Source organism: Lepeophtheirus salmonis, chromosome 2 (assembly GCF_016086655.4).
Source record: "Lepeophtheirus salmonis chromosome 2, UVic_Lsal_1.4, whole genome shotgun sequence".
NCBI lineage: Eukaryota > Metazoa > Arthropoda > Copepoda > Siphonostomatoida > Caligidae > Lepeophtheirus > Lepeophtheirus salmonis.
The window spans coordinates 33,344,441-33,363,730 of record NC_052132.2 but is presented as its reverse complement, the minus strand read 5'-3'; the positions used below and the strand labels follow the sequence as shown (position 1 = coordinate 33,363,730).

Below are 19,290 nucleotides of genomic sequence, written 5' to 3'. Positions count from 1 at the left end.
GTAGCCTGGATTATAATGAATCGGCATACTTTTAATCGCACTTAGGAAAAAACGTAGAATTATAAAATATGGAATTAAATGGAAAATTATATGACTACATTTGTAAAACGTATTGATTTTATACTTTAACAAACATGTTTCATTGTAATGACAACTCAATTTTTCATAAAAATTGAGTAAACTGAAAGTACTATCGCCGTCTTGCAAAAAATCAATCTTTCTAGCTTATAGCTTTATAATATATTGGCAGTAGTACAAAACATTGCCCAGGATTGATAAGGATCGTTGAACAAACGAACTTTGCAAAAAATAAAGACGATGACTACCCAAGAAATCCTGAGTCTTACTCCCCGTTTTTGATGAGCACGCTCAATTATAGTTACTTAATCCATAAATGTTCTTTCTTAAGGAATGAAATAATAATAGTAGCAAGGGGGATTGAAAGGAATGTATCACCCCCACCCACACCCAAAAAAAAAAAATGGTTGTTAGAAAAAAATTTATTTTTTGAAATTTTCCACACAAATTTAATTTTCTTTGAACAGTCGTTTTTTCCAAAAAAAATTAAATCTTTGTGAACAGGTGTGGATTTTTTATAATATTAAAAAAATAGTAGGCAGCAGTGAATTTAAAAAAAAATAAAGTTTGAAATTTATTTCCAACTCTATACTACATTGTTATTTTATAAATAAAATTGCTGGCAAGTAAAAGTTTTGGAAAAAAACAGAGTTTCACTTACTTTTTTCTACCTATCTATGACTTTATCATCAGGTAACAGTGACTCTGTTATGTCAACACAGTAATAGCCAGGTGTGATATAATTCCAAGAATTCTTCAAAATGATTCACAACTCATTCTCTCTCGTATGGCACTTTTCATGATCATTTCTGTCTAGGTCAGGTGTGAGCAACCTATGGTTGATAGTGGCACACTCATTTATTACAAATGTTGAAGTTGGTACTGTTGTCTCATAGGTTGCCTACCCTTGGTCTTCGTGTTCCCATAATAGCACTATTGGGTTCGAATCAGGAGATTGAGCTGGTCATTGTATAATAGATAAGATGTGAGAGGCGTCCTTCTTTTCCAAGAATGTTTTGCAGAGATTGGATGTATGTTTTGGGTCGTTGTCTTGTTCAAAAACAAGTAGGTGAACAATTTGAAGAATGCTGGAAGTCACCTGCCTATCTTGAAAAACTAAGAGCAAGAATAACAAAAGTATGTAAAGCAGTTATTGTGGCAAAGGGGAGATATTTTGAGCAAGGTAAAATTGAAACAAAATTACTTTGATTCTTTAAAAATAAGGGCTTAAAAGTTTTTTATCTTAATTTCCATAGCCTAATTACTGTGTTAGCTGAAGTAGTTAGCTAGGTAGTTAGAAAAATAAGTGAAAATTCTTTTTTTTTTCCAAACAATTTCTTGCCGGGCTATATGATATACATCATGGAGCACTATATAAAGCGCACCCTGTGCAGTGTGCACACGCTCGGTACTATATGCAAAACGCCTGCGATATTTCATTCATATGACTACCTTATTTTTTAGATCAAAAATATAAATATAATATACTTTCATTCAAACATACATTCATACAGACAAACTTTGATTTATTAATCCAAATATCTATTAAAAATATGGAACTATATTGTCATTTACAAAGTGGTATTATGCTGTGAACGAACAATTAGTATTCCAACAGTGTAGAGAGTACATTGTAAATTTTTTTTTTGATAAATTTGATAAAATTGGATTTTATTCAAATATCACTCTTTTCCAGTGTTAATTAAATAAAGTAAATAGTTAGTTATGTACGCTTCAAATGGGGGCATGGATGTATTTGTCCCAACTTTATGACACCTTGCCACGTACAAGGTGAGTAAAGGGGCTAGAAGGATAACTACAACATTTACTACACAAACTTATAATTATGTCAATCAATTAAATGGTAGTTCACTCTATATATCGACGTATGAATTTTTTATAAGTCTACTTTTCACTTCTAATCAATTTATTTTTCCTTTTTTTTTTGTGGTTCTCTCCAACCCTTTCTCTCTTCCAGATACTCATACACAAATAACCGTCAAAAAGAAATTTACCCAATACTGTACTCTATAATGAAATGTCTCCGTGAATGACCAATCAAGGAATACTCCATGCATTGAAAAGATGGACTCATGTTTTAATTCCCTTTTTTTACCTAAATGCAAGAGGGAATTAAATTAAAACCATTGTATTACGAATGTCTTAAGGAGCTAATTGATTTTTTTGGTTGATCTATTTATCAAGTTTGATTAACATTGATTTGTAACTTTTACTCTAATCTTTTCGTTGCGGAAGTAATTAACGAGGATTTAAATAGATTCTTTGACAACTTACCTAATCTCTAATTTTCTTTTCAACTTAATTATGATGGACCTTTCAAAGCTCAGTTATAATTAGTATGATCTTTGAATGATTACAATATAATATCTTACTTGGAACTTTCTCTTAGTTTGAACAATTTATACCTATTACTAACTTTTTTATCTGTTAAAACGTGGAATAAATTCATCAGAGAGAGAGAGACCACATAAAAGTTTTTAATTAATAAGATGCCAATTTAGGAAAGTGTGGAGAAATGTAATTAATTATATATAAATGATACTTAACATACTAAATATTCCGTTCCAATTTATTTTATGGGGTCATAAAATAGTTTTTGATAGATGGTCAGGATACTGTTTAAAGATTAAAAATATACATTTGAATTAATTTATATTATGAATTTTAATAATACTGTATAATATTAATTGAGCCCGACAGTTGCGTTATATAGAGGCAAAGAGGATTTAAGTTACCATTAGGAATTGCATTTTTGTAGAGAAAACAAAAAGTTTATGATTAGACAGAGAAAAATGGTCGGTGTTTTTTTTTGTTTTATTTGATATATCATTGGGGGATAACATATTTTTCTGATTGCCGAATTAAGGAATTTTTGTTTTTTATTCGAAAATCATGTATATATATAATTTTTTTAAAATATAAATATTTGAGATTTAATATAATTTTTCTATTTTTTTTTTTTCAAAAATAATAACTTCATAGTAAATAGAAATGGATTTTTGAAATTTCACTCCAAAAAATTTATATTTGACATTTTTTTCAAAAAAATGGGTTTTGGAAATTTAACTCTTTAAATTTTTTCCTACAAATTAATTTTTTTAAATTATTTTCCTAAAAATTTACGTTTTTTAAATTATTTTCCTAAAAATTTACGTTTTTTAAATTTTTTTCCAAAAATTTTTATTTTTTCTAAACAGCTGTGGATTTGGAAATTTTTTTCGTACAAAATGAAGATATTATTGTGGTTTGTTTAAAAAAATTTAATATTGTAAATTTAATTTTTGAAAATTTTTATCAAGAAATTTCAAAAGCCCCCCAAAAAAAAAAAAAAAATAGAGAGAGAGAGATTGATATATATCATTATAACTCTGCTCTAACATTTCAATGCCACCTTTTAGCGCCATCTATGTGTGAAGTCTAGGAACTTTCAGACTGTGATATTTTAAATGTAGAACATTTTCCTAGCTATATTTAGTGCTGGGTCAGTCCTAATTTATTATGTCCAGTCCATTATTAGGACTGGACCTATCAGTCCTTGGGATTGGTCCTTAAGACTATAATGAATACTAGAACTTGTTAAAAAGAGAGAAATATAAATGATTGACGTCATCAAGGGCAAAACCGTATAAGTTTTAGGACTGAAGTGGATCGGACCGAGACTGAATTGGACAGAAAGTAAGTCCTAAATAAGCAGGGGCTGGGCTTCTTTTTTTTTTTTTTTTTTAAAGCTGTGGATTTATGATTTTTTTTTTTTTTTTCAACTATTTAAAAAAAATATTCCAAAATCTATAGCTATTCACATAAAAATAGCTTTCAAAACTACTGATAGACTATAATGGATTAAATAAAAAATTAATAGGAATTTTAAAAGCAATATTTTCTAAAATTTGGCAAAGTTTCCAAATAATTTAATAATGCGACGTACATAAATTTTAATCCGACATTAGGATCTTCAATCTTTATTACTGCGCAATATCAAAGTACTTTGTCTTAATTTTTAACCTCTCCTTTTTTTCAATAACTATCATGAATTGTATGGAGAGCTTGGTATTCATATACTGGAATTTCATATTATACAATTCCATTGTAGGTATTTAAAAATATCATCTTTTGCATAGTACTATATTTTATGATTCATGAAAATATCATTCAATTCTCTTGATACTTAAGAAAGTTGTGTTGTTTTATTGAAATATCATATTTTATTATATCACAGATTTTTTGGTGTAGGTTATAACCTTAACAGATTTAACACTAATAAAAAATGGCTTGAAATTCCGAGTATAAATTGGTCATAACTTTTTTAATATTCAAGCTAGAGAAATGATTTCCGTATCAAAATAACTTTCTTTACCATTACCTATTAGATAAAACAGGGTTAAAAAGGAAAAAATTGAAGTGGATTTTTTTTTGTAACATACATACATAAAGAGTTGTCATGTTCAAATACGAGCGAAAAAATGAGCGCCGCTCATTTTACATTGAGCGGGAGCGCGTTCATTGCTTTAAAAAATGAGCGGAAGCGCGCTCACAAAATTTTAGTAACCAAGCGGGAGTGTGAGCGCGCTCAGGATTTATTGAGTGGACTAACGCTCTGCTTCCGGTCCGTCTATGATTGATGACCTTTGACACGTCGTTACCTTTATTACATTACGCAACCTTTCATCCAAAAAGAAACAAACAAAAAAAACGCCTGAAATTATCGGATAGTTTGGCAAATAAGTCAATCATACCAACTGCTATATACCTCTCATTACTCCCAGACTATCACCATCACATTACTTCTTCACCATTTTTAAAATATTATTTATATATTTTGCAATATTAAAATTTACATAGTTTACAAATTGTATTCATTATAGTATTGCTTAGTAATATTCTAGTAAAAGTGTAGCTATAAATTTGTCTAAATCCTATTAGAAACGAAGCGTAAATATTATAGTATAACTTATTACTATCAAAAATAATAAATTATGAAATAGCCATGACGTAAAAGTGAGACGAGAGCATCGACAGCTGACAACAAAATACATTCGGTATTTTTATGTTAGCAAGGTAACGCCGTGTGTAGAGTAGAATGATTGTTTATACTCCTTCAATGCTCTAAATCACCAGCTTAGATCATTATTTGGAATTGCAGATAATATGCATCTTCCATTGCATATTTTTCAATCTTTGTTTCTAAATGGAAATGCAAAATATGTTCAATAACACATTCAACAGATGCATATCTACGTATTAAACAAGTTATGATTATAATGGATAAACGATACAAGGAGATGCATAATTAATTTTGAAAGAATTCATTAAGAGAGTTGCATTAAACAGTCAGTAAAACGCCTCAAGCGTTCATTATATTTATCACACTTAGTTAGAAGGATAATCATTTTCATCAGGTTGAGTGTTAAATGTCTTCATTATAATCAATTTGTTGTAACATTAAGGATTTCAATGGTAATTAGGGGAGATTGAAATCCTTAATGTTACAACAAATTGATTATAATCAAGAAATTTAACACTCAACGTGATGAAAGTTGATTTTTGGCCTATTCCTTGCAAGTTTGATCTTGTTGTTTCCAAACCAAATAACCGGCAATTATTCTTACATTAGCATAAGTTATTCAAAGGTAGGGGGGGAGTAGAATCAATGCAAAATATATGACTCTTCTACAAGTGGAGTAATAATCCTAAAAGTCTCCCTATCTAGAAATGCAAAAATCCAATAGGATATGAAAAGGGCCGTACCCTAGAGCATATATAAATGTGTGGGCCCTTTTCTGTCTTCTGTTAATTTTCTTTATTTTTTTAATAATAGGGACACCTATTTACCTACGTTATAATTCAGAGCATAGGTAGTACAGGGTGCAAAGCACATTATTTGCACCCTTTTTATAATGGCATTTATATTTTTTTCCATTTATTTTAAAATTTTGAATATCTTTTTTAATGATGATTTATGTACATATTCATATAAGACTTTCCATTTTTTAATTACTTTTTCTTGTAAAACTATATTTTTTCGCATTTTTAATTATAAATTAATATAATTTTCCTCAAGGATCGGATCCCTATTTTTATAAGCCAACGAAGGAGTAAAGTTAAGTTTCTCCCAATGTTTTGTCCCATTAAATCGGCATGGATATTATATTTGTTTAATTTGTTTGTCTACTAATCTAAGGAGCTCATTTCCATCTTGTGCTTGCGATTGATTTTGAGATACTGTAACTTTCAGTACAAAGGGAACACTAGAAACAAAATTTCCGATTTTAATCGTATTGTTCATTATTGTATACAATTCCACTCAATTCATACTTGTTTATTAGCCAGGGCAGGCCCTAAAGAGGATTGTGATTCCGAATTTCTCCATTCTATAATATAAATATTATGATATCTTAATCGGCTATTATACATCGAAGTGAATCATCACCTTTAACGATGATCTAGTTATATGTTATTTAAGAAAGATTCTTTAGTCCTTCATTGTATACCTCAAATTTGATTTTTAAGGGTTACAACCCTCCTCGGATATGGGAATGATTGTAACAATTGATTTTTTTCATTAAGATGATATTTGTGGGGAACTACTAATCTATACATAAATAGATAAGTAATAGACTTAGATATGGTGTGGCTAAATTTTGGAGTTATAAGTCAAACAACGTCCCAGTAAGTGGACAAAAACGGAAAATGTATTGCAATATTCCCTGTTCTCTCTCCCTACATGCCGTGAGAAGTGGAACAGTTTTTCCCAGGGGAGTTCGCGTAGAGATTTTAACACCCCATAGCTACATGGTTACAAAATTATATTTAAAAAATGAAAATATATAGCTCTTTGTTGGTGGAATTTGAATCTAGTACTTGCTTAGATAATAAATTTAATACTTTTTTTCCATTTGTCAACCCATTTCAAATATATTTTTTTTAAGTTTCCCTTTTTTTAGAAATTATTTTTTTTTTTTTTGATAAATGATGTTTCAGTATTTTAATAAATGATTTAAAAAAAAAATATGAATGTTATTTTTGAAAATTTAAATGTCCTTTTTAAAAAAAAAAAGACACACATTTTGATTATTTGTATGGCCTTTATTTAAAAAGGAGGAATTCTTTTTTACAAATGACATTTCCAAAGAAAACGTTTTGTTTAAAAAATTGCATTTCTAAATTTTGTTTCTAACTTGTCACTCCCATGAAATATTCTTTCCTGGGAGGCCCAGGCGACTGCCTACATAATATTTAGCAGTAAAACAACTTCATCAGCTTTGAAACTAACGAAAAAGTTCATAATTGATTAATTTTGCAAAACCCCTCAAATTTAAGATCCATTTTTCCTTTGACAACAAAAACGCCACCATAACCATAGAGCGTACTTAAAGAGTAAAGTAATGAAATTGTTGCAACTACGGTTTTAACTGATCCTTCAATTAAAACTGTATTAAATATGAAGCATATTTAATGCATATTCGTATTTGTAAATTAAAACGTTCAATTCAACAAAAGTGTTTGTAAACAATGTTTTAAAGTATACAAATTATGCATATGTATATTGGAGGCATACTTTGGAGGGGGTTTCCTCTTTTGTGAGAAGAGAGAGGAGAGGAGAAAAGCCTTCTTTACATTGCTTTCCTTTAAAGAGTTATTCTTCGACGAGTGAGCTCTCCCCCTACTAGTTCTATGTTTTCCATGCACAACTTCGATTCGAATGAACGCTTTGGTTAAATAATATTTGTGTACATACAAGTTAGTGGTTGTTGTTGTTGCTTTTTTCAAAAACTCTTTGGGGGGAGGAAAAATCATAAGAACCATGGAGAAACCCGACAACGAAACCCTCAACACGGACGATAAAATTCTACCAGAATGTACGATTCGCCATTGGTATATTTTTGTGGTTGCTTCTTTCACAACCATGATTACTCTTCTATTTGTTGTTGCATTTGTACGAAGAATCAATTACTGCTTCAAAAGACGACGAAATGAGGAGACTTCCGAGACATCGCAGTTCTCAGAGCCTTTTATTAGTTCTGTGATTCAGCATTGGGCTGAGGATATGGTATCTGGGACTACAACAACAGGAAGACTTTTAGTTGTTTTTGCGTTCTCTTGTTCTATTTTTGCACTTGGGATTTATATTTATGGTAAAGATATTGACTCAAAATTGTTTTAAGCCTTCAAGTTTTTCTTTAATTCACTCTTACAAATGTAGATGTTGGGAATTTCCTCGAGATGGAGAGAGAGATAATGTGGACAACCTCCACCACGGTACAAATTGATTTTGGTCTCTCCATATTCTTCGTCATTTATTTTATTATTCGATTTGTTGCATCAGAGGATAAATTAAGTTCCTTATACTCCTTGGAGTCAATTGTTGATTATTTTACGGTGGTTCCCTGCTTTCTCTCTGGTAAGAGATTTCCATTCAACAAGTTACATTTTTATGAATAAAACATTATGTAGTATTCATAACACGTAATAAAATATAGTTTAGCATAAAAGTTTTTTCTCAATAGTTTATCTTGGTCGAACATGGCATGGCCTAAGATTCCTTCGGGCACTTGTGATCCAAAACTTATCTGACGTCCTTGTATACCTGCGTTTGATAAATACGTCAAGCCAAATACGACTTGTCAAAGTTACAACGATTTTCATATCTGTTGTAAGATATCCTATAGCCCATCATATCCTGATCCCCTTTGAGCTTACTTTCCATTTAATATTTTTCTAAAGATACTTGCATCAGCAGGCGTATGCCATCTTTTGGAAAACTCTGGAGATCCATGGGCAGGGGATTGTGGTTTTTCAAATACACACGATCCATATCTGAGCTTTGGTTCCTGCATTTACTTCATGTTTGTAACTATGAGCACTGTGGGTTATGGTGACATATTTTGTACCACGGATCTGGGAAAGATATTCATTGTCATGTACATGCTGGGTGGACTTACAATGTTTGCAAACTATGTTCCTGAGATTGCTCGTTTGATTGGAAATAGACCCAGGTATGTAGGATAGGATGAGTTCTTCATGTCTTTCGAATACTCTTTAGATATGCAGGGGAATATGATCCAACGGATCAACAGTTTATCATTGTTTGTGGCAATGTCAATTACGAATCCGTCACGAATTTCCTGGAAGACTTTTTTCATCCAGCTCGAGATGATGTGGACGTGGAAGTGGTATTTCTTAACAAGGGGAGAACCAGACCTGGAGTTTGAGGGACTACTTAAACGAGAGCATTCAAGGGTTCAATATTTTAAGGGATCAATGCTTAACGCATATGATTTGCAAAGAGTCAAGGCTGCGAATGCTTCTGCTTGTTTAGTCATTGCGAATAAGTTTTGTGAAGAACCTGATGCAGAGGATGTTGCAAATATCATGAGAGTTATTTCCCTCAAGAATTACTGCGAAAATACACGCGTTATTATTCAGCTCATGCAGTATCATAATAAAGGATATCTACTCAATATCCCTGGTAAATAAAAATGTATTTTTTTTTGCATAATATGACTGTCATTTAATTTTTTATTCAGGATGGGATTGGAGAAGAGATGATCAAGCAGTTTGCATTAATGAGCTAAAGCTAGGATTTATAGCGCAGAGTTGTTTAGCACCAGGGTTTTCCACTCTTGTATCCAACCTTGTCATCATGGGAGATGATGGAGACGGCTCTAAGATTACTCCTCATTGGAAGCAAGAGTATTTGAACTCATCCAGCAGAGTTGTCTTGGCTGAGACTCTATCCCCAACATTTGTAGGAATGAAATTCATTCGGGTAAATCATTTTAAATATACAAATTATATTTATTGATTTTTTAAATGATGCCTACTAAATCATGACCCAAATTAGGCAGCTGAGATTTGTTATAGCAAGCTCAATCTTCTTTTGCTTGCCATTGAAGAACGGAAATATGAAGGTGGAGAGATTTATATTAATCCAAAGGACAGAATAATTAATGCAAACGAAATAGGTGAATAACTACTCGTAATTGACTTTTTGATGGAAAAATGTTTCTATTATTTTTTATAGGACTCTTTATCACTGACTCTGCGGATTCTGTGAAGAGAGCCTGGTATTATTGCAGAAAATGTCATGCCTCAATCAAAAATGAGCGTCAAGTGACTAAATGTCCATGCAAAAGAACGGCTGTGCGGTTATTAGGGGACTATGCTGGGAAACGAAGTATCAATAAGCGAGTAAGTTTAGAGAACGCATTGCCTATGAGTTATAATGATTAAAGCATGCCATTTTCTAAAGATATTAAACGACTCAATGATTGAATCAAAGCAACAGCAGCCGATTGATTTAGAGGGTCAGAGCTTGAATCCAAATAGTGCTGCTCTTTTTAATATCACCCAAAGGAAAAGGAAGAAGTCTCAATTGTAAGTACTTTTAATAGTATCAAAGGGATAAATACTCATATAATATACTTGCTCAAATGTAATATTTCCTTAACTCTTAACTCTGTAACGCCCTCTATGTTATAGTTTCGTCATTTTTTCTGAAATTACAATCCTTGTTCATTTTGAAGAACAAAAATGTTTGTTTAAATCGGTTAAAATCAAAGTATTTGAATTGTTTTCAAATAAATATTTTGATTATTTGGTTAGAAATTGAGATTTTTTTAAATTCAAAGGTGTTTACGAAAAAAATAATGATCTCAATCCTTTAATACGCTGAAAGTATAAAAGTAATTTATCAAAACACAAAGAAATTTAGACTTTTTTGACGATGCTAACTGCTCAAATCCTGGATTCGAAAGCTCATGTATCAAATATGATATTTAATATTTGTATCAACGAATACCTTTTAATGTATCACATTTTAAATTAAACCCTTAAGTCATCAAATATTATTATTCGACTACGATGAAGAGTGTGACCCGACAAAAAGCTTTGTTGAAAGCTAATGTAGTTTTGTACTCCTATTTGTTGAGTTCAGTTTTAGGGAGATATTAAGTCTTTTGTGAGGCAGAATTATGAATTATATTTATTGTATAAATAAATTTTATCATCTATAGGTACATACGAGTATGTACTCACAAAATTTAATAGACATATTGGTTCATTTATTGACCTTGTAATCAAATTTCTGCGATGACTTGAGATACACAAAAACTTTAAATATAGTTAAAAAGCTTTATTTGCTTAATGAAACTTTATTTTAACCAAAAAAATCTGTTAATCTTTATAGCTTGAAAATGTGATGATGGACCTTATATGTAGTTTGTTCTACATTTTTCCTGTGCTTGTTTTATTCAGACATTGGACATTTCATCGAAGCAATGTTTTGACACTGACCCCATGTTATTTTTATTAAGGAAAAGTGTATTTATATATATATATATATTTATTAGGTCATTGATCGTTGAAGGATCAAACCAAAATAAAATGAAATTTGATTCGACTGGAATGTATCATTGGTGCCCCGCAATGGATTTATCAGTCTGTTCAATGGATCGACAAAAAGCTTCAATGACTGTTTTCAAGGTTTGATAAAACAATTATAAATTTTGAATAAAGACATTGATATTTATTTTTCTTTATCAGAACCACGTTGTAGTGGCGGTATTTGCTAATCCAGACAGTCCCTTGATAGGACTAAGAAACTTAGTAATGCCTCTTCGTGCCTCCAATATCCATTACAACGACTTGATTCATATTGTCATCGTCGGAAATGCACAATATCTTCAAAGTAAATTTTGTAACTGAATAGGTTGTATTGATATTTATGTGCCTATTCGTTTCTTTTTATCTAGGAGAATGGAAGTTATTACAAAATATGCCAAAGGTTCATATATTCAATGGTTCTCCATTGAGTCGAGCAGATTTAAGAGCTGTAAAAATAGAGCTTTGTCGAATGTGTGTCATTCTATCTGCTAAAGTACCTTCACGTATGGAGCCCGTTCTTGCTGATAAGGAGGTCATTCTAACTAATTTGAACATTAAATCCATGACATTCTCAGCAGATAAAACAGATGACTTAGACCTGGTTGAGAAGAGAATTGTGCATAATACACATAGTAAAAGAAGCTATGTTTTATCTGAGCTGGTCCAGAACAAAAGTAATGAGACCCGGCCGCGAAAAGAAAGTTCAAACAAAATTCCAACAATTGTGGATCTTGCATTTGCTTCAAACGTACGATTTTTGGATGATGACGAACAAATTATTATGGACGACGTGGAGCTACATAAGGTACGATCCGAGATCTGTTTTCAACAATTTATACATTCTTGTTGCTATTTTTAGACAATAGCTTTTGCATCGGGTCATGCTCTGGCAAGAGGGATCTTGGATTCCCTCCTATCAACAACGTATTTCAATGCATCTGCTCTACGACTCATTCGGCAATGGGTTACAGGTGGTGCCACAATTGAATTGGAGTTGGCTCTTGCAGAAGGTGCAGGGCTTCAGGGTGGATATTCCACGTGCGAGACTCTAGCAAATCGAGATCGATTTCACGTTAATCAAATAGTAATTAAAGACAGCATTTATTCGTAAGATCCTAAATGACATCTGAACTCTAAATATATAACTAATCCACTGTTTTATATGTATATATATTTACAGATCCTTGGCTGAAAGAGGGTGTAATTTTGGAGAGCTCTTTGTAGAAGCTGCCACTAAATCAAATACTTTATGTATAGGGATTTATAGGTAGTAGAACGGAAATTCAATTTCAATCCATTTCCAAACATATTTTCTTTAAATTATAGGAAACGTGATACATCAGATCCCAACGAGGATCTGCGCATTCTTATTTCTGCTCCTGATAAAAAGAATCTGATACTTAAATCGGATATTATCCTAACACTTCAGCAATTTGAAGGAAATAAAAAGAAAATCGAATGATTTCACTGGATCCCTCGAATTTTGAGATCGCTTTTCATCACTGACTTTCAGTTTCAAATTATTCATTCTATTATTTGCACTCTAGCTTGTGTTATTTTATTCTCAACAATACCTGGATTTTAATAATTCATTTTTCATACTTTGTAATAGATTTACTGGGTGATGAAAATCATATAAAATTCCTTTATACATAGTACAAAGGTGTTGTAAAATTATTCTAAGCACCCATTATAATTAAAGTAATGAATAATTACTTAATTAATTGGAAGCAAATTGAGTAAATTTGTTTCATATTTTCGATCCCTAAATATATAATAAATATTTAAACAAGAAAATAAAAAACATAATGAGGGCTCCATGAACAAACGTCCTATTGAATTTGAATGTTTTCATTCCATGTTGATTTTCTCTCATTAAAAATAGTAGAATAGAAACAGAAGCAAATGGATTTAACTCTATAGCTCTGAATTCGATACCTGAGTTTTGGAATCCTCGATTTGTTAGGTTTGTATCTTTTTGAATCTAAAACTTCAGTGATGTTTTCTAAATATATAGTCAATTGTAGATCATTATACACAAAATAATCCGAATTTCGTATTATGATTTTCCGGGAATATGTTCTAATTTGTGCGTGCCACTAAATATGCCTCCGCGTGCCAGCAGTGGCACGTGTGCCATAGGAAACCGACCTTTGATATATACTATATATTATAATTAATCATAATACAAACTTTGAATTATCATGATGATATATTTTTATTTTGTAACTTTATAAAATTATATATCCTAGGGGGCTATGAATCATCCTGTACTTACTATATAAATACATATAATTTGGCCTCTCTAAATCCTATATAAAACACTTGAACCCTCCTCCCTTCCTAGAACAAATTTTGATCTCCGCTTAGGCTTCGAGTGGTCGCAAACCTATGGGCTCCTCGATAAACTACTTAAACCAAGTGTTGGTTTTTTTTTTGGAAAAATTACAAATCATATTTTATAGGTGTTATATGGAGAAAAGAATTCATTTTTCTTGAAAAATTAGGAAGAACACTCTGTCAAATTACTTAGAAAATTTAAAAAAAAAACTCTCATTCTCTAACCAACAACTCAAAAATCTTGATTTAAAATATAACCTAAATTATGCGATTTTGACTTATTTTGGAAAAATAAAACACTTCTTTTTTTCTTCTTAAGGATTCTAATTTCAAAATACCAGAACATTCCAAACACTAATTAAACTAGTCCCCGTGTTAATAAAAGCTATGAATTCTAAGAATACATATATTTTTTTTTTATAAATTGGAGATCAAGCATTGTGTATCATTTCTTAATTGGATAAGACGATATTTAGGTGCATGATTTAACATTAGTCTTTTGGCAATAGAGGACGATCAAATTAAAAAAATATATATTATATCATATGTGCAAGTTGGTGGGAATTTATGTAGCGGGGCCTAATACAAGTATAGATTACTTGAGGGCGCTGGTGTCTCCTCTATGTGATAATGATAATTATCATTCAGGGAGTTATGTTATTTTGTCGAAATATGACGCCACTCTCTGTTACCTTTTTTACAAACTAATATAAATACTATAAGTAATCACCACTCAGGCCCTATTGAAACAGGTTTTGAAAAATTGAAATTAATTATTATCGAAAATGATATGTCGTAGATTAATATTTTGAGTTCATATTTTACGGAGGTACCTTGAGGGATGGGCGAAACGAGTTTTAAGATTAGAAAAGGAAAAACGGTTCGTACTTAGTTTTTTTAATAAAATTATGTACATTCGTTTATGTAAAGTCTGTATGAAAACATATCCCTATAAAAAACAATTTATGCAAATTTTAATATTTTTTTAAACATTATAACATAGTATAATACTACTTGAAAAATGATCCTAGTACTACGGGGTGCTCCAGATAAATTAAGAAAAAAAACGAACGAACAAGATGCGGTAAAAATCTATTTTTCATACGATTTGAAAGCTACATTTAATGGCATCTAATTTTTCATAATTAAATCTACCTCTCTTGATAACCTCGGCCACACGTCACCGGAAGCTTTGACATGCCTGGGTTACCACGTGCATTGTCATTGTACATATTTTGGTTTTGCAATTTTAATCTTTATTCCCTGGATGGATGAGGAAGAAATTACACCTTCCAACAAGACAGTGCAGCGGCTCAGGAGGCCAAAAATGTACAGGATGTCTTGGCCACAAAATGTCCTCAATTGTGGAGCCTAGACTTTTGGCCTGCAAACAGTCCAGACCTGAACCCATGCGATTTCTATCTCTGGGGGAGGGGGGGGAGCATGAGGCCTTAGCCAAGTATAATTCATCTGTGGAGGCTCTGAAGAAGTCAATTATCCGTTCAATGGCAACGCTATATCTACACGAGGTTGCCTGGCCTTCCATGGCCTCCGGTGTCGCGTGACCGAGGTTATCACGAGAGACAGCTCTCAGTATGAATAATTGAATTTCTTTAAATGTATCTTACAAATAATAAAAAATTATGGTTCCACAAATGGACAAAAGTTATTTGATATTCTATAGTAAAAATCATATTGAATAAATACTGTAACAGAGAGCCTAAGATAATTAATTGTTTCTATATTTTTGTATAATTTAATTATCAACAGTGGATTACATATAATATATAATGGAAATCAACAAAAATTATAATAAAATAAATAAAATCCGTGTATATAGAAATCCTTTTTCTGATCAAATTAATAGAATTCCTTTTGCAAAATATCTGGGAGTTCTTTAAGAGTTGTAGAGTCAGATAGACTCAAAATATCAGAAATTTTATACATTCCTGCTTTAATATCAAATTCATCGGGACAAAATGGAACAAAGTATAAGTATCCTGAATTAGGTAGACTATACGAAGGTCTCACAGTTGATGCTCTAGGTTGTGGTATTGGATTTGAATATATGGAAGATGAGTATTGTCTTCGACCATTTTCACCTGCAGAATTAAATATAATGGACTCTTCTTTAGGGTTGATATCTTTTTTTTCTTCAATGACTTCGATATGTGATACAGATATACAATTGTTTGGAAATTGATATAAACCCTTCTTTGTATTCTCTTCGGCATTCTCTTTTGAAACAGTTCGATAACCATACTCATCCGTCACATAAAAGAAATCGCCATCCTTACCTTTACGACCATAGCAACCATAAATTGCACCACTCACAGGATTTCGATATTCATAATGATTCAATGGCACTGGCTCTAATGGTGGTCTTCCAAAAGTGTAGTTTGATTTGAAGGAATTATGAATTGTTAATCCCAGTATGTCTATATAGAGGTGTAAAGAAAACATTTTAGTCTTATTTATTGCATTATCTGTTATTTGTACGATTTCAATTACATCAATGTCAAAGATCATTTCATACAACTGCATTATTCTACTTACAACTACAATTGGGCAATTTTGTAATATATAATTATCCTAAATATTTATCCATAAAAGATGATAGAATATTATGAAGTCAATCATTTAGTCCAATATAAGTAGATATAATTATTAATAGAGAGATCAATCAATCTAATGTTAAATAATAAATAGTACATTACTATTAGGGATGGATATCAGTATCGATATTGGGAGTGGAGTAAGTATATAATTGTATAATTAACAAACTATCTTCAAATTCATTTTTATAACACACTTCTACAAGATCCATCAAGAGAGGAAACTTCAGCAAATTTTAAGCTAACATTCAAAAGAACATAAAACCTTGAAAAGCTTCAGGAGAATTATTTTAGACATAATGAAACCAACATGTGCTGAATCAAAAATGGCTTTATCTGCAGTAAATTTATCCTAACTCACGAAATTGAGATCCAATCAATGCAATTTTTAGTTTGAATAAAGCTCCAATGGGAAGTATATTTCAACTTTTTGGTAGAAAAAATAATGATATACTTTTTAACTAGTCGTTCTAAAGTTTGCTTAATTTTTCTATATTTTAATATTTTATTTGGTATGTATCCAATCGTAAAATATGTATGGCCAAGGCCAAAGGTCTTTCTCCCATTATGATTATAAAATGTATTTTTCATCAATAAATTTAATATTAAAAGTAAAATTTTTATCTTTTAAACGGTCTCCTCATTTTCAAAAATATTTACATATCCATAATTTGATAAACACTGCATAAACTGAATAAAGATAAAGGGTACTAATTAGATATTTGAATTGAGAAATTGCAGGTAGATAATAATTCAACGGAACATCTTTCACTCTTATCAAAACCTCGTATCCAAATAAACAAACTCAATTTTCCCCTTCCTTAAGCTGATAACTACTGCCTCTCCCACCGTCAAGCAAGACAATCCTCTAAAAATAGACCCACCTTTCTATTCTAATCCTCATTTTATAGGTCAAAGCCCATATTTGACGGACTAATTTAGGATCAGTGTAAGTAGTTTTTAAATATTCTTTGAGGTTTATTGGATTTGTGTTGTTTTTTTAGATCAAAATGCAGGATCCAAACGAAGACACAGAGTGGAATGATATCCTTCGACAAAAGGGAATCATCCCTAAGCAGTCCAAGGAGAAAGAAATCACGGAGGAAGATATCGTGGCTCTCGTGGATAAGACTGCTCAATCCAAAATTAACGGTACTTAGATGCATACGAATCCCAATTTTTATACCTATTTATTTATGTTTCTATGATGTTTGTAGGAAAAACAATTGAGGAAATGAACCTGGATGAACTCGATGAGCTCGAAGATGAAGAAGAAGAGCGTGTTCTGGAAATATATCGTCGTCAGCGTATTGCTGAAATGACTGAAAGAATGAACAAATCAAAATATGGTGATGTACGCGAAATTTCAGCAAACGACTACGTTCAACAAGTCAACGAAGCTGGAGAAGGGGTTTATGTCGTACTACATTTATACAAGGCCGGAATACCTCTCTGTGCATTGTTAAACAAATATATGAACGCAATGGCAGCTAAATTCCCCGCAGTAAAATTCCTCAAAAGTATATCTAATACATGTATTCCCAACTTCCCAGACAAGAACCTTCCTACCATATTCATTTACTACCAAGGAGAAATGAAGACTCAGATAGTTGGTCCTATGGAGTTCCGTGGTATGAATTGTACGGAGGCAGAGTTTGAATTCATTCTTGGTAGAACGGGAGCTATTTCTACAACTATTACCAAGGATCCCAAACCTGCTGTTAAGGATATTCTATTTTCATCCTTGAAACAGAATGATGGCGATTCTGATGAGAACGATTGGTAGTATTTAGGGAAGACAATACCTTTATCCTTCATACTAATAAATAATCGTCTACACTTAAAATCCACCAGACCTTCTTTTCAAAAGTTCTCATTTTTAAAAAAATATAATATTTAGGTACATGTATTGTTATTTCAACAATACTCTTGTGTCAATTTATCATACGTACCTATTTATCAAATAAATATGTATATATTATTTACCTGGCGATGTTAGGCTTGAAACTTGAGCTTCACCGTCGACTTTGATAAGCTTGGCGATGACACTTTGTCGGTATATTTCCGTCGTCAGGATAATAAACAAATGATTTTTTATAACCTTAATTAATATCGAAAAATTATTATTTTGTTGTTTTTTATACTTGATCATGTTTTTATCAAATGTAGTTTTTATAATATTACAGGGTGCAAAATTATATACGATACAAATACTCGAAGGAAAAAAAAAAGTAAATCAGCTTTTAAATTATAATTGACTTCATTATGTATTAATTATTCCTACCCTTTGCAGTATTGTGATCATGTTGAGGTGTATGCGTAAACTAATTACAAATGAGTCAAAGGTTGTCCTCGTAATTTTTGTCCGTGTCATTTACGACAAAAAAACTGTGTCTCTTTAGATAAGGATCAATATAAATTAAGACATGGATATTTACTTGAATTGTTCTTATTTATTCATTCAAAATAGATTAGTTTTTAGTACGGAAGGGATCTTGCAATCTCTCGAGCTATCAGTCAAGTTAAGCATTTATTGTCATGGATTTACATATGTTGTAGGCGGAAGTATATTAGATTATATTATTTATTTGGATAGTTCTTTTTTTTATATGGGACTCCTTCTTGTCGTATTTAATATGTACTTATTTCGACTGTTTGCCTAATGAAGATGTTATCTCCAAAAAGATAGTGTTAAAACAAAGCGGATCGTAGAAATGTTTCACTTGCCTTATTTTTTTAAGCTAAGCTGTATCTGTGATTATTAATTTTTCTTATAATTGTAAGGTCTTACAAAATTATTCAGTATAGACTGTATATGCATTTTTTACCATGCCATCTGTGTTTCAATATTGTG

At 31.4% G+C, this 19,290-nt stretch overlaps 2 protein-coding genes across 3 annotated transcripts; both read left to right on the top strand.

Annotated features, from left to right (window-relative positions):
• Positions 1-7,734: 7,734 nt before the first annotated feature.
• Positions 7,735-13,321, top strand: LOC121113620 (calcium-activated potassium channel slowpoke-like). The gene is given in 16 exon segments (XM_040707450.2): positions 7,735-8,231; positions 8,300-8,497; positions 8,604-8,749; positions 8,821-9,092; positions 9,140-9,281; positions 9,283-9,565; positions 9,624-9,865; positions 9,941-10,061; positions 10,121-10,287; positions 10,349-10,473; positions 11,448-11,580; positions 11,641-11,785; positions 11,850-12,286; positions 12,341-12,588; positions 12,662-12,748; positions 12,808-13,321. Coding segments are annotated over 16 exon segments (3,213 nt in total). The 5' UTR covers positions 7,735-7,900; the 3' UTR covers positions 12,944-13,321.
• Positions 13,322-17,243: 3,922 nt separating this feature from the next.
• On the top strand, positions 17,244-18,873 carry viaf (viral IAP-associated factor). 2 transcript variants are annotated; one of them, XR_011779032.1, is made up of 4 exons: positions 17,244-17,385; positions 17,441-17,588; positions 17,654-18,667; positions 18,730-18,873. XR_011779032.1 is itself a non-coding variant. In XM_040707452.2 (3 exons), exons 2-3 carry the CDS (start codon positions 17,447-17,449, stop codon positions 18,220-18,222), a joined length of 711 nt encoding a protein of 236 aa, XP_040563386.1. In that variant the 5' UTR covers positions 17,244-17,385; positions 17,441-17,446; the 3' UTR covers positions 18,223-18,873. The 2 variants fall into 2 exon arrangements, 1 of the variants encoding a protein (XP_040563386.1); XM_040707452.2 differs by having other exon boundaries at positions 17,654-18,873.
• The last annotated feature ends 417 nt before the right edge of the window (positions 18,874-19,290 follow it).